Raw genomic sequence first — 17,103 nt, 5'->3', positions numbered from 1 at the left:
AGCAGCACATTTCGGGAAAACACTTGAAATATTAAGTAATGCGTGTTTGTTGGAGTAAGAGTCTTACACGATCACACACCTGTGACTGATCCCAGGCAGAGGTGGGAAGTAGTGGAGTACAAATACTTAAGTACATGTTTCTGGTATCAGTACTTTACTCCACTACTTATTTTTCTGACGACTTTTTACTTTGACTTCTTACATTTCGAACCCAAATACCTGTACTTTCTACTTCTTACATGTTGAACCCAAATACCTGTACTTTCTACTTCTTACATTTTGAACACAAATACCTGTACTTTCTACTTCTTACATGTTGAACACAAATACCTGTACTTTCTACTTCTTACATGTTGAACACAAATACCTGTACTTTCTACTTCTTACATGTTGAACACAAATACCTGTACTTTCTACTTCTTACATGTTGAACACAAATACCTGTACTTTCCTTCTTACATGTTGAACCAAATACCGTACTTTCTACTTCTTACATGTTGAACACAAATACCTGTACTTTCTACTTCTTACATGTTGAACACAAATACCTGTACTTTCTACTTCTTACATGTTGAACACAAATACCAGTACTTTCTACTTCTTACATGTTGAACCCAAATACCTGTACTTTCTACTTCTTACATGTTGAACCCAAATACCTGTACTTTCTACTTCTACATTTTGAACACAAATACCTGTACTTTCTACTTCTTACATGTTGAACACAAATACCTGTACTTTCTACTTCTTACATGTTGAACACAAATACCCTTTACTTCTTCTTACATTTTGAACTCAAATACCTGTACTTTCTACTTCTTACATGTTGAACACAAATACCTGTACTTTCTACTCTTCTTACATGTTGAACACAAATACCTGTACTTTCTACTTCTTACATTTTGAACCCAAATACCTGTACTTTCTACTTCTTACATGTTGAACCCAAATACCTGTACTTTCTACTTCTCACATTTCCCAAACAGGCTGGTTCCTTTAGTTTGAATGTGTGTTTGGTGGCGTGATCATTATTATTTAGAGTCATTGCGTGCCTATTGATTTGAACACGATCCGTGTATCCATCATTTCCTGGTCTTCTCTAAAGAAGAGGGACCAATGAAAACGTTGTCATGTTGCCGTTGTTCAGCATGGAACATTCATTAGCTAACAATGACATTATTGTTCTATTAATATAAGGGAGGTCAGGTACTCTTTAAAACAGCTGCTAGTTATGGGTACTTTTTACTTAAGTACATTTCAAAGCCTCTTTACTTTTACTTGAGTAAAGAAGTTTAGTCAGTACTTCTACTTTTACCACAGTATTTTAAAACACGAGTACCTGTACTTCTACTTGAGTGAAGGATGAGTGTACTTTTGCCCTCTCTGATCCCGGGTCACTAACCTGCGTCTCCCTCTGCTCCTCTCCGGGGGTCAGGGCTGCTCTGGGCTCGACCTCTTCCCCTGCCGCTTCAGATGCCTCTTCTACTGCTGACTGCAAACATGAACAGGTAGGTGTTTAAAAAAAACTAGGTTTAAAGAAAAAAATACACATTTGAAAGCTGCTTTTTAAAGAGTCCTCTCCTGCTGATGTTCAGGTGTATATCAGTATGTAGTGTCTCTACTTTAAAGAGTCCTCTCCTGCTGATGTTCAGGTGTATATCAGTATTTAGTGTCTCTACTTTAAAGAGTCCTCTCCTGCTGATGTTCAGGTGTATATCAGTATGTAGTGTCTCTACATGTCTCCACGCTTTAATGTTCAAAAAGCTCTTTATTTCTCTCATACTGTCTGTGCTGCAGCACCTCTTTTCACCCTCTGTCTGAAACCAGAGCCCAGTCTGCTCTGATTGGTTAGCTGGCCGGCTCTGTTGTGATTGGTCAACTGCTTAGAGATGTCCCTTCCCTTAGCCTATCACGTAAAATGTGTTGGAGCGATATCCAATATAAGTGTGAGTGTTACATAGTGATGTCACTGTGTGAAACATGAGCAAACAAAGCGATTATAAAAAACGACAAAAATGTCACCAAAAAAATACAAACAATTTAGTACAACGAGAGATGTGCAAGATGTACAGGGAAAATATCATATTTAAATATAAAGAGATAAAAAGGGATAATATTCTACTTTATACTTTTGGACTTCCCTACTGAGGATGTGAATCTTTAATAACTGGTCATGAATGCTTACAGGCATTTATTCTTTGCCCATTAAGGAAAGGCACTGCATTTTCTTTAGCAAAATATACTCAAACTAAGAGAACAAATAAATATATTATTGGTGCATTTTTTTATTACGGCCTGTGTTCATAGTAAAAGAGGATCATGTCAGCGAGCATAGTGATGAGTTTCTTGTTTCTTATTGGACAATAATTGAGCTCCAAGGCACCGGCCGGCTCCAATGGATTCCCGACTGACAATATGAAACTTTAAATCAAAAGAAAATCACAAATAGACATATGATGTTAAATGTGTTTTTCAGATTGTAGTAAAATTCTCTTTGCATGCAGGCCGGATATTATCAGACGATCTGGACAACAAAAAAGGACAAAATAATAAACTCTGTCTGGTTTTTAATGTAATTCTGTTCACTAGAAAACATATGTATTCTGTTGAAAGAGAACTGTAGTGTGCGGAGCTTCACTCATCTTCAGCAGAGACAGAAAAGTGTGTAAAAACAGCCACTCTTTTATCTTCAAACACAATGAAACGTAATCAGGACTTTGTAGCTAGAACCACAGAGTTATTCACACACAGACAAACCACACACACACACACACACACCTACACACACACACAGACACAACCACACATACACACACACACACAGACACAACAACACACACACAGACACAACCACACACACACACACAGACACAACCACACATACACAACCACACACACACAACCACACACACACAACCACACACCCCACACACACACACACACACACATCTCAGAAGATTATCATTCTGTCACACACAGTTTCCGTCCAAACAGCATTATCTACTGCCTCACTGGGCCGACAGAAAACAACAGAGACAAAACTTTGATACACACACACAGACTTAAAATAACAAACGCACACAATCTAACAGATTCAGACGAGACATGTAGCCATGACATGAGTGTGTGTGTAATTCAGAGGAATAAAACAACACTGGACTTACGGTTCTGTCCATCTATCATCACAATTACCACAGTGACTGGGCAACAGCTATGTGTGTGTATGTGTGTGTGTGTGTGTGTGTGTGTGTGTGTGTTGTGTGTGTGTGTGTGTATGAGTGTGGGAATGTGTGTGTCTGTGAGGGTACTGATTTCCGGCTGCTACGGAAACATAGCTTTAACTGCTTCTTTCTGTTCCTCCATCATCGTTTATCATTAATTAGATAACATGATATATTGTGGATTTTTTTTAAAGCTCTTTGGATTTTGAACGAAGAGCAAACTGTAGCCACTTTATCATATCATCATGTTTAAGTTGATGTTTGCATGTAGTGCCTCTCCTGTGACATGTCTCCACGCTTTAATGTTCAAAAAGCTCTTTATTTCTCTCATACTGCCTGTGCTGCAGCACCTCTTTTCACCCTCCGTCTGAAACCAGAGCCCAGTCTGCTCTGATTGGTTAGCTGGCTGGCCCTGTTGTGATTGGGCAACCGCTTATGGCGCGTTTCCACTACAGCGCGCAGCCCGGTTTAAGAGGGCTGTGACGTCAGCGGCCCGTCTTTGGTTGCGTTTCCACTTGGCCTAGTACCGGCCGGCGGGTCCTAATTCACAGTTTTTCTGGCCTCATAAAATCGTGGGTCTAGGGCCAGAGACAACGAGGCTGAGTCGGGCTGAGTATGCTAAACTAGAGAGAGCATCGCTGGCAAGGGGGCTACAACTACAACAAGATGGACATATTTGACCGTGATTTAATTGTAATACACGTTTCAAAATGATGCCGAAGTAACAACATACTGATACCGGTTAGTAAAAACCATGAATTAATGCTTTGTCAAGTCTGCAGACAGACGGCAGGCGAAAAACCTTTTAAAATGCTTGTTTTCTAAATGGAGATTGGCTAAGCTAACGCAGTATATGCTCCGACCGTCCACACTCACAACAACGGCCTATACAGACATAAATAAAGCAGCGACTGTATTCACCATGACACAGACAGTCTGTGGTTTGTACTTGTTTAACTTTTGTCTAGTTTCTGAACATATATGAGGAGCTGTGAGCTCTGAGTGCTAACAGCTAACGGCTGTGTTGTTTTTTCTGGGGTTCTCTGAAGATCACGTCACGGCTCCGCCTACACTGCGTTACTATAGATACTACCCCAGTTCCTAAACTGTAATGGAAATGCGCCATAAAGTGAGCCAGTCCTAACGAGGCCCAGCCATACCGAGCGGGGCCGAGCGAGGCCGTGTAGTGGAAACGCGCCATTAGAGATGTCCTGCCTCTTAGCCAATCACGTATAATGTGTTGGAGCGGCAGCCAATATAAGCGCAACCTATATAACACACTACAGGAAAGAGAAACCCCTTGATAGGATAACAGGGCCTCTTTTGCAGTCTTCAAGCCAGCATACTTGTCTGGCTATTCTGACCCCAAATCCTCTGTGAAGTGGACATATAAGCAAGAAGGTCAAGGCCCCGTGTTAGAATGAAAAAGTAGGTCTTAATTGCCTTCATACTACAGCACATGATTTGAAAGGGCAGCTGCAGTACATCATAAAAGTAAAAGTGTGAAAAAGGGGAGATGTTACTTTCCCTTTTTGTATCTAATGATTGCAGCTTCATGGCAGCAGCTGAAGGTTTTATTGCCTCAGATATTTCAGGGATTTAAACTGAGGACCATCCAATAATAAGCCTGCTTCTGTCACTTCATGCTGCTGCTGCTGACTTCTCTCTGTAGTTATGTGTTTGTTTGTTTTTATGATAAGATCAACCTTTATTAATCCTTGAAATGCAGGTGTCAGAGCAGCAAAAACAGTGAAACAGGATAATGAAGAAATCCAGGTTACAGTATAACTAAATGAGGTTTACATACAGTTATGAAAGAAGATAATTATGAATCGATATGTATACATGTCTAACGATGCATGATATGTGCATTTCTCTGCTCACCTGTTCCTCTGCAATCGTTTCCTCCTCTTTCTTTTCTCCTTCCTCACTCTCTGGGTCTGTTGTTTTTGTTTCTCCTGCAGGAGGTAGAAGCTGCTCAGAGACAGACTCTTCTTCTCTCTCCTCACTGTGCACCTCCGCAGACTCCTTAACATCGGTCTTGGACTCTGAAGCAACAAAAAGACGACACTTTTTAAAAGGGGGTTATGGTTCAAACGTATACATTATAGGTCCAGCTTCAGTTCACTTATAGGTAGACTTGGTTTGCAGATACAAGACGATGGATCCGTTATGACACACATTCTTTTAAACGACAGACAAATCTCTACAAAGAAAGTTCCCACTGCTTCATCACCTCGTACAAACATGAGCAATCCAGAAAGCTAATAGATAAAGCGCCATTTCTTCCATAGCATCTGTGTGACACTGTCTGCTACAACTTGTTAATTTGTGCGATGGCTGCTGCATTACAACGTATTTAAATTTACCAGCTGGAGGTTTTGCATCCACATGATTTTCCTCGCTGATGTTGTTGAGTTTGGCGTCTGCGACATCTTCTTCTTCGCTGGTGGCAGGTTCTGGTTTGATGCCGTTCTTCTTCAGATGAGCGGCGTCTTCTGCCTCCTGCTTGGCATCCTGAGCTAGAGAGCACAGCCTATAACACAAAACACACACCTCCTTTTATTACTGGCACTTTTGTTAATACACCTTTCGCTCATTTAAAAGACAGGGAAGTGCTCATACATGCATGTGTTTCTTATAATCTCAATCCAATCCATACATCAAACTAATTCGTAGCACTTTTGAATTGCCTTGTGTTGAAAGGTGCTATATAAATAAATTTGCCTTAGCAGGTTTTAGTATACGCAAGTGACCGCAGCATACCAAATTGAGGATGTTTCTCAATCGCGGAGTACGCTTGCTTGGTAGCACATGTCTGCCGAGCATCTTGCTTCAGAAGCGAGGCAAGAATACTTCCTGCCATTCGGAAAACAAAAGAGTGGAACAGGCTAGCAAGTGTGCAGGTGTGCGTCATATGAGAGGCCCCGCCTCTTACATCTTCCGCCACAGATTTGGGGAAATTGGTCCGTGCGCAAGCATTGTGGGGATTTTAAGACCGCGAAGTCTACTCATGTGCAGCCTCGATATTTCTCCAAACGGAGTACGCCGGGCTCGGTAGATTTCCAAGTATGCTGGAGATTGGAACAGTACTTCGGCGGCACTCTGATGACGTAGTATGCTTGAAATAGTGGCTCTGAAGCAGCTTTACTCGCGATTGAGAAACACCCTGAGTTTGCTGTTGATAGATACTTTTCTCCCACAATGCAATGCACAGAGGAAATGGAGGAGCAACCTACAGCTGGAAAATTATTTTTATTTATTTTTAAATGGTGGATTTTGGCCAAAACAGCTCCAAAAAGACCTTAGAAAACAAAGTTATCAAACTAAAAGACACTTGCTGCCGTCTTCATGAATGTCATTTTTTATAACTTAGTGATAAAAACAGACATATTGTGACCCTTTATTATATTGTACTGATTTATAGAATGACATGAAGGCACAGCTCAAGTCTTTTGTGGCATGTTTTTTGTCTTGTATAAGTTAAGGAGTTTCTGAAAAATGGGGTGAAGTGCTTAAGGACATTTCTTGAGAATAAAAAACAAGATCAAAGTGCTTCCCGCGTCATCGCTGCAGAAAACTGACTGGGGATCAGTCCATCATGAGTCGAGCAGCCAAGAACTACAGATGTTTCTGACTGTCACTGTGAGAAATTCAAGAGTCTGAAGGATGTTTACAAGCAGAGTGAATTATTCTGACCACGGAATGTGTTTGAATGTGACTGATGAGCAGAAAGAAGTGTCATCCAAATCTATTTGTATAACTGAAATGAAACCTCAACTCCTGCAGCTGTAGGAAAAGGGGAATTATAAACAGTATTGTCTCACATTCAGACCAATGTCATAGACTTGTATTGACTGGCTTTTATTTACACTTGGGAAATCACAGACATGAGGTGATGTCATTCATTCATCACTTATCTGCCGCCTGCTTAATCTTTTTTAGAGCAGCAGGGATTTAAATCCCAGAATGCACCGGGCAGAAGGCCAGGCGGTCATTCACGAACAGGGACATCCTGTTCAAAGGGACAGATTTAAATCTGCAATCCACCAAAGCTGCATGCTTGTCTTCGGAGTCTACAACCGTAATTCGGAAAAAAAAAGCACGGTAATGAAATACAACGATAATGGACAACACTGTAAAGTAAAGATGATTGAGTAATTGAATCATCATCAAACATGGCAATATGACTCATGTTCAAGCCCCAAAAACCCTAACAAAGGGGGCTTTACAGTTTGTACAGAATACGGTATCATCTGTCCTTAGAGCCTCCATCGTACAAGGATTTAACTCCTGAAGAAACCCCACTATTAATGGGGAAAAAATGGAAGAAACCTCAGGTAGAGCAACAGAGGAAGGATCCCTCTCCCAGGACGTTCAGATGTGCAATAGGTGTGAGTACATTTAAAAGATAATACATTTACAACATAGGTAGTAGGTGTGCGTCAGGCAGGACCAGAGCAACAGGCACAGCATGACTAATGATCCAGGAAAATACGTTTAACCCTGGATCAATGGGGACATCGCAGCCTTTTTTGATAGGAAGAAGCAGGAGACTTTGATGGGGCTTAAGGCATGGATGTATTAACAGAGGTGGATACAGCCTTGGGGGTGGGGCACCGTTCGTTCCTGTAAAGGTTGCACAGTCCTGAATGAAGAGAGCAAGAATCCTGAGGTCTTCTGAGGATCTTCGGCATCATAGCGCATGCACTTTTGCGTTTCCTTAAACAGCTGCTGCATCACAGGAGTTTCTCATTCGGTGTCAGCTTAGCCAAATAAATTAAGGAGGGTAAATATTTATGGGTTTGAGTTTTAAGATAAGATAAGATGGACCTTTATTTATGCCTGTTAATGTGTCATGGCAGCAACAGAATAAGAAGAAACACAGATATTACACATGGAATATTTACGGGAATACAAATAATAAGTAAAATAAAAAAGCACATTTTACAACTTTTTGGACGTAATGTTGGAAAAAGGGCTACTGAAGTGTTCCTACTGGGTAGTTGACTAACGTAAAAAAAAACTATGATATACAGACGTCTCTTTCCCAATGCAAGTTGTAGTTTGGCCTCTACGGAAATTAGTTTCAAAGACATAGCTCACTTCCTGTGGGCTGAGGCTGTTCTGAAGGAGCTGAATTAAGAGCTTTGGCCATCTAAGCACGCCACGAAGCCAAAAGCTCCATGCTAGGTGTGGGGTTAGAAAGATAATATATATATAGTGAAGAGCAGCTGTTAACAGGAAAGTGCAAATTCCAACAGGTTGACCAACACAGAGGTGACACCAACAACACACCCGTTAGTTCAGCGGGACACACGGGGTCCTCAATCACCAGCGCCTCCTTTCACGACTCTTCCTCCTCTGTCCTAATTTATATTTTCTCTTCGTCTTCTTCCTCCTCTCTTTCCAAGGCAGTCTGGCAGTGTAGCATCCGGTCCAGACTCGAGTTACATTTTTATAAACAGATCAGTGATCTAGACACTTTTAATTAACGCAATCGGTGCTATGAGGACATTGCTTATATTGACGATACAAAGTTTTTATGGGATCGTTTTAATTGTATTGTTTTAAGTAAGTCTCTTTCCTGTCCTTCTTCCATCCCCCTTCAGATCACTCGCCTAGCATGTCCATTTTACCTGACATTATCCGAATTCTTAACAACATTTCTCATAATTTCCTTTTATCTAATCTAGTTATTGGGCACTATTAGAGTATTTGTGTATAATATGTTCATGACTGATGTGAATGCACAGTGTAAATAAACCATTGGCTGTCTATCAATTTATCTAAAACATGTAATGACATTTGATTAAAAAAAAGTTGATTTAAACATATGTATTGTTTTCTTACATGCTAGGGCTTTACTCCTGAATCCATCAACTGTTAAAGTTTGATAGGAAAAAGGTGGACTCCTCCTACTTGCAGATTGTGTAGTAACAAGTTGGACTTACTTCATCCAGCCTGAGTAGATCTCATGAAGATTGGGGGTCTCCTCTGGAGTTTCCACCTAAACAAACACAAAACATTTTTAGCAGCCTGAAAAAAAAACAAGAGGACGTGATCCAAGAATGTCTCATCTATAATCAAGAGTGGCTGGACAATATCCCTTCAACCCATCTTGGAGAAAGCTAATTTCCTGTTGGTCAGGAATTTAAAGCCACAGGCTCCCGGAAAGGAATCCATGCAGCAAGAAACAAAACTGGTAGCAAGAGAGTGAGTGGAAATGCAATGATGAGCAGGGGAACGATGCCTCTGACAGCAGTGGTTGGTTTAATTTTAGAGATTAGTGGTGAGACATTTTTCTCTATTGTAGTCTTCCTAAAACTTTGTCAGCAGAAACTTTTGACTTTATTTTTAGCCCGTGGGCCTGAAACCTGAAACCTGCTGTGACCAGCCAAGACTCTCGATGGCAGACTTTAGAAATAACACATTTGTAATTTGTCTTTATTTCAGTGCAACACAATAAGAGTGACATTATGTAGGAACATTATTGGAAAAAGGGGCAGAATAACACAGCGACTCGACAAAAGGGTTTAAAAACTTACCAAGCATAAATTGGTCTGATTTTAAATTAAGTTTTCATTAAAATGTTGCAGTTTTTATAATATAGTCTACTGAAAAATACGTTAAACGACGATATACTAGCTCGTGGTACAGCCTCTTGGTGTGTGTGGATGCAGCATGGCTCTACACGTGCACTCTGATCATTTTAGGGCTGCAGCTAATTAATCAATAACTGTTATTATCTTTTAATTACTGTTAATTTAACAACATAATTTAGTAGTTTAGCCTATAAACCTTCAGAGAACTGTGAAAAAAGTGAAATAAATGCATCAAACTTTCCCCTAGTTCCTTGTAGGACTTAAACTCAAAGATATTCAGCTTTATGAAATAAACAAATATGTAAAATAGAAACAAATGTGACAAGCTAATTCTGGGCATTTTATGCTTAAAATATTACCTGAACAATGTATGAATTATAGTTTATTACCTGCCAATTAATCAACTTACAATCAACTCATTTATTAAAATGACTCATCAATGCAGCTATAGCACATTTATATCAAAATGTACAACTTTAATCATTGAAAACACAAACATGTGAGGGGGTCTGAATGGGTCTCATTGTGCAATAGCAGGCCCTCAGCCGTGTTGTTTTCACAGCCATGCAGCTCCTGAAACATTATGTTCTTTTCCTTCAGGAGGCCTGAACACCGACACACATGTGCTCATACACACACTCACACATACATACGATGGCCTGCAAATCACTCACTGCAACACTGGAGCAAGAAGCACACTGAAATCACATATATATTTAATTCAGTTAATGTAAATAATGCAAAACGCGCATGCTCGGTAAAGAAATAGCATTAACAATGGTAAATATGATCAGGAACAAGAACACAACGGGAGAATCAGATAAGGTCGGTTTTACACTGAGTAAATCAGTGAATTTTGAATAATCTGAGCAAAAGTACCGACCTGAGCAATGTGTTTCTCCAGCACCTTGGCAGCTTTCTTGTATCCGTGCACCTTGAGGTGCTGGAAGATGAGAAACAGCAGAGTGGCGTCTTCCTCTGAAGCCATTATGTACGACTGACGGCGGGGAAACCAGCGAAAAACTGGAATATTATATTATGTTATTAACAGTTCACTTCATGCTCGCTATTTAGCGTGCAGCCATGAGCCTCTGACACACGCCCCCTTCGAAATGCATCATGGGAAGTGCCGTTTTTTCTAGGGGGCAGGAGCAGAACAACAACAAGAGCACGAATTTTTGGATTCGATCTTTATTAACATGAAGTTAAACGGACTAATGACACATCTTACGATAATATCATGATGGAAAATAGTTTTTATAAATATTACAGATATCTTTACATGTCTACTTACCCATCCTGTCCATGTGTATCCATTCATTATAAGATAAGATATGCTTTATTGATCCAGATTTGGGATATGTTTTCATCACAGCAGCATAGATAAGACATTGCACATGAATTCAAGGTAAATAAAATACAATAAAATAAATAAAAAACAATAAAAATATACATATCAGCAGCAGAAGATAAACAAAATACGCAAAACAGTGAATATAAGTTCAATAATGAAGGATATAAATCTATAGAATGGGTTTATTGGATACACAATATAAATGTATGTATATAAATTATGTATTTATTTGCTCTATTTTTGTAAAGTCTACAAGTTAGAAACACTTATTTTGTTGTGGGTGCTTAATATATATTTATATAAACGTATTTTATTATATACATGTGACCATTGTAGTCCCATCTATGATTTTCTCCAGCCTTGTTGTCCTCGTCCGTAGCTGTTGTGTCTATTTCTGTGTAAGTATATTGAGAGCAATGCAAACAAATTGTATGTGTGCACATCCCTTTATATATATATATATATATATATATATATATATATATATATATATATATACAGTCTGGTGCACATTGTGGATCGTAATTACAGTTACTACAATTATTTAGAATAAAAACGTTGAAATGTATTCTTTCTAGATGAAACTTAAAACAGGTTTAAATAGATTTAATTTGTTTGGCATGATCTTATCCATCCATGTCGTTTTTCTTTCTAGTGGTTTGATATAAGGCTAATGGCTAATTTGCCTCTTTTGATTGATCACATTTCAGAGGTCTGACTTCAGAAACATTTAATAGGACTTTCGACCTGAATAACCTACTGTTACAATGGTTATAGTTTCCTAAAAGAGTAATTTGCACACTGGTTAGACACAGTCTAGTCTCTGCCGTGTTATTAGTAACTCTATTCTGCCATGTAGTTCTAGTTTTGTAGTCCTATTTATGCTAGCATAGTAACCACATGTGAGTATAACATTACATGTTACTTGTTAGACGCTTTTATCCAAAGCGACATACATGCTCAATACTGTGGACAATCCCCACAGGAACAATTTGGGGTGAGGTGTCTTGCCCAGGGACACAACGACATGCTGACTGCAGTGGGGTTTGAACCTGTGACCCCCTGACCCCAACACCAAGGCTCTATCCACTGCGCCACACGCCTCCCATAACATGCTAACCTGCAGATTAAAGTGTCTTTTGGTCACTTCTGTATGCTTTATTAACATTGTGAATTAAATAACCTATCCATCAACTCAAACTATGCTTGACTTTAATTGACAACATTTGACCTGCAACTAGTTAGGGGTCCACACTACCAACCCGGAAGTGACAACTTTCAGTGGGCTTTAAACTAAGGGACTGTACCATTATGAGCGGAGTGCTTGGGTGCGTTTTTTTTCTTGTTTCAGCCAACAGTCTTTCTAAGTATCGCAAAAAAACTGATATTATAAACATTTCTCTTTTAGGACATTTCAAATTAGAATATACATGTAATTGTATTGCCTTCATTGATTACATTTGATTTGTCTGTACCCATTTAAAGCCCATGTAGAAGCTCCTTGGGTCAGTCCAGTTGCAAACTTGTGATTTTCTTATAAAACACATAAGAAACAAATAAGATTCGTAGTTGTTTTCACCACCTCACCCAAACCATCATGACCTGACCTCTGGTGTTGTGTTCTCCATCCGCCACGCAGCCAACACTACCAACCACGCACATACACAATATGAGCAGTTACTAAAGTTGGTACTTTTATATGTATGTGCAGAAGAGGATTAGGGCCACGAGAACACATTTTTGGGATGTGACAACAACAACAAAAGGTTGAGTTTGGACTTTTTTCTCAGAACTCAAAATGTTTATTTTTGTCACATCCCAAATGTTGGCAAAGAGAGACAGCCGATAAACCATGAATGAAAAAGAGCTCACATGCTGCATTTTTCTAAATAGGCTTGCAACAGACACCTCCCATTAATACATGGCCTAATTAGAGCTTTTATTGATTTTACTATGTTTCTTCTTGCATTATTTCTTCATATGTTTTATTGTTTTATGTCTTATTTGTGTTTATGTTGCATTGTTGGAGGAGCCTAGGATTTTAAGATGTATATTGCCATAATAACTAAACTTAATCTGGTCTTGCAACACCTTCCATTAATCATGCATTGCCTTGATTTCTTTATGGATCCTAATTTCCGTTTTCGTTTTGCTTCATCTCCTGTGACTTTTTGCAGTTGTGCAGTTCTGCACAGCTTGTTGCGTAAAGAGAGAAATTCCTGGCTTGCTCCGGAGTGCCAGCTGGCTCCTCCGGTTCTTCTCAGCCTGCAGTCAAAGCGTTTGGCCGGGGATCTGTCCGGGATTACAGCAGAGAGGGAAGTCCGACACGATGACATCAATCAAAAGATAACAAATGATCGTATTAAAGACGCGTACTGTCGTTAAACCAAGGGTGTGCAATGCCGGCTATCACCGTTTTCTCCTGTGTCAAATTAACACCAATTAAACCAAGCCTACCGGATGTTGAGCGTTTCAGTCTTCAAAATAAAGCTGGCACGATAGGAAAATGAAGGCCAGCGCGGGAAACTGAAAGAAAAATCAATGTTATGAAGTGGTTTGGCTGATTCTAATTTACTGCATTACATATGAGGATTTTTTTGCTTGTAAGATTAAAATTATATTTTCTTCAGGCAGAATCAACTTTTAATGCTTAACGTCTCCGTTACGCTTATTTTAATTGTATTATTTCGATTATAGTTATTCAATCTGCATGAAAAAATAAATGTTCAATGAAGTAAATGTATAAAGGACCATAAAAACGAAATGATGATTAACATTTCTAACATTTCTAACATTCAAATATACAAAATGTTCATTAAATATAGATATACTGTACCCATACAAATAAAATAGAATAAAATATGTGCATGGTATGACAAGTGGAAAGCCAGGCAGATACAGTACTTGAGTAAAATTACTTTTCAGTAGTTACATTACACCACTGACAACCAGAGTATCCATACAACAAACTGAAGTAGCTTAGTAACTACACACAGCATTTAAAAAACAAGAACAAAGACTATGACACCACTTTACAACAACACTTATGTGCAATATTTGTTTATTACAACTGGCTGCTACTCCTAGTTAGTCCACCCATTACTGTAACAAGACTCTTTATGTGCTATAATGATTTTACTAATGTTACATGCCACACTTCACTCTACAGTGCTACACTCATTTTATTTTACAAATGCTACTGCTATTCAAGATTCAAGATTCAAGGGTTGTATTATTATGTGTAGCTACAATGCTTTTTACCTAGGACTACCTACTTGAATGTGTACTTGTGTAAATTGTAATCATTTGTATTTGAAATGCTATGTGCATGCTTTTTTATATAATAGTGTTCTAGTTTCTTCACCATACTTTGCTGTAACAACGTTATGTCCCCTTTGAGGGACGAATAAAGGAATTCTGATCCTGAAAAAGCTTCCACAGGTTCTGCTGTTGTGTGTTTTATTTTGACAGGTCACACCGGAAGTTCCCCCCAGGTGTTGTGTCTGACTTGACTTTGGTCGTATTTCATTATTGAGTGTGGACTCTCAGACTGAAGGAAGGAAGGAAGGAAGGAAGGAAGGGTTTTTGTGGAAACTTGAGGACATGCGGCGTCTTCTGCAAACTTTACTCAACTCTGTGCCAGCTGAAGAAAGACCCGAAGAGTGAAGAATGAACTGAGGAGAGGAAGAGTGAGGAGGGGAGGAGGGGAGAAGAAGAACTGTTCACTCCCATTGATCCAATATCGAGGTATTGATTTAGGCCTGGCTTTGACATAAAACACATCTGTAGTGAGGAATAGATGTATGTGTGTGGAGCTGTTTGCACCTGGATCAAACTGTGATGTGAGGCTGAAAGCACTGTGTTATTGGACTACAGTGCATTAGTAACTTGATAACATGCTGCAGACTTCAAACCCCATTTAATGCAGGACCAGTCTGTGCTTGCAAAGCTGCAGAGCTGGGAGAAGTATACTCAGATCTTGTACTTAAAAGAAGTAGAAGTACCAGAGTGTAGGAATACTCTGTAAAAGTCCTTCATTCAAATGTTACTCAAGTAAAAGTACAAACGTTTTAGCGTCAACATATAGTTAAAGTAGTCATTGTGCAGATTGGTCCATTTCAGAATAATATATATGATATGTTTTATAATGATTGATCATGAAAGTGTTATCAAAGCTGGTAAAGTTGCAGCTAGTTTTGAATGACTTTGTATACTGCAGGGCAGCTTGTGAATTTACTCCAGGTGGAACTAAAGTCTGATTTAACACTTGGTTATATTTCACATCATTCATCCACATCTGTAAAGTAACTAAAGGTATTAAATACATGTAGTGGAGTAAAAGTACACGATTTACCACTGACTTGTAGGGGAGTAGAAGTACAAAGTAGCATAACATAGAAATACTCAAGTAAAGTACAAGTACCTCAACATTTCACTTAATTACCGTACTATAGTAAATCAGAAAAGCACACACAGAAAAGCAGCAGGGAACAGATGTGTGCCTTTATCATGAAAGCAGTATCTTATCTAAGGGGGAGCCAGCTGAGACATGTACAGTAGTAATGTTCGCCACACAGCTGCTTTTAGTCACTGTCATGGATATGAAATCCTCAGTGCGTCATGAGTGTAGTGTAAGCATGTCCTAGATTATACAGATGTGTACAATCTGCCTCCCGTTTCCTCACAGAACAATAATCTGCACGTCCAACTGCAGCTCTCTCAGAGACAGTAAAGGGTTAAGTTTAAAATATACCTATAAAATCAGGGAATCAGCCCTGAAACATCTGGCAGTGATTGAGGAAGTATTCAGATCCTTAACATCGGTAAAAGTACTAATACTTCACAGTGAAAAGTACTGCAAAATAAGTGATTTTCTTTTTACAATATATTAAGTTTCCGTACATTTTCTACCAATCGATCGTATTCTAATTATTTTCTAGGTACAGTAGTTTAACTGATAACCAAGCATTACATTTTTATAACCTCAAAAAATGGGAATACTCGAGTGAAGTACATGATCCTTCGATTTGTATGTAGTGTCAGTACTTCATGTACATTTACTTTGTTACATCCACCACTGAGGAGATGGCCAGTGTGTTTTATCTACAGAGGAACAAGGGTTTCTTCTCTGAGAGGCGAGAGCAGCGTCTGGCAGCATTCCTTCATGTGTTGCTCACTGCCAGTGATTCAGGCTTTAATAAATCACACACACCGCCTCTGTCTCCTTTTGTTTGCTGGAAACTTGCTGCTGGATGCACTGTTTGTTGGAGAGGCTTTCTAAAAAACGGGCTGAGGATCCGACTATTTGTGAGAAGCTTCATTTTAAGGTTTGAACTCCGTTGTCACTTTGTCACAGTGTGTTCTGTCAAAGTAGAAGTGAAATCCTAAAATAAAACACAGTCCACTTGTGCTGGAACAAGGTCTGCAGACATCTTTGACAGAAAATCATCTCAAATGTAAACTTTACGTGTTTGGTTCATGTCCTTTTAAAGTGTATATAGTATAGCAAAAGTCACCAGGATGGCCGAGTGGTTAAGGCGTTGGACTTAAGATCCAATGGGCGTCAGCCCTCGTGGGTTCGAACCCCACTCCTGGTATTATGTTAGGGAGGCTGTGGCTCAGTGGGATACTGCGGCCGCTGATCTTCGGATCTGAAGGGAATCAGACAGTTCACCCCAAATGCCTCCTGTGGGGATTGATCACAGTATTGAATGTAGTCAAGTTGCTTTTGACAAAAGTGTCTAGTGACATGTAATGTAGTATATTTGAGTTTTTTTCCCTTTGGCTCAGGCAAAACAAGCTATCACATCGGATGCTCACAACTTATTGAGGTTATTTTTCACATTTATAACCAATAAGCTGATTAACAAGTCAATTAATTTGTTGAACAACGCATTAGCAGATCCATTGAGTTTGACAGTAA

General features: G+C 39.2%; 1 protein-coding gene and 1 non-coding gene across 2 annotated transcripts in view; one reads left to right on the top strand and one right to left on the bottom strand.

Moving 5' to 3' along the window:
• Positions 1–10,921, bottom strand: part of LOC117500349 (DNA ligase 1-like) — a 30,614-nt gene extending 19,693 nt beyond the window's left edge. The window contains exons 1-4 of the mRNA XM_034153206.1: positions 10,710–10,921; positions 9,176–9,231; positions 5,591–5,757; positions 5,106–5,269 (exon numbers count right to left, since the gene is read on the bottom strand). Of these exons, the coding sequence (XP_034009097.1) occupies positions 5,106–5,269; positions 5,591–5,757; positions 9,176–9,231; positions 10,710–10,814 (492 nt within the window). The 5' untranslated portion in view covers positions 10,815–10,921. The remainder of the gene's footprint in view (positions 1–5,105; positions 5,270–5,590; positions 5,758–9,175; positions 9,232–10,709) is intronic.
• A 5,773-nt stretch (positions 10,922–16,694) lies between these two features.
• Positions 16,695–16,777, top strand: trnal-uaa. Its single transcript has one exon. It is a non-coding gene; the product is annotated as a tRNA-Leu (tRNA).
• The last annotated feature ends 326 nt before the right edge of the window (positions 16,778–17,103 follow it).

This window comes from Trematomus bernacchii, unplaced genomic scaffold (assembly GCF_902827165.1).
Source record: "Trematomus bernacchii unplaced genomic scaffold, fTreBer1.1, whole genome shotgun sequence".
NCBI lineage: Eukaryota > Metazoa > Chordata > Actinopteri > Perciformes > Nototheniidae > Trematomus > Trematomus bernacchii.
Note: the sequence above shows the minus strand (reverse complement) of the source record. Positions and strands in the feature narration are given on the sequence as shown.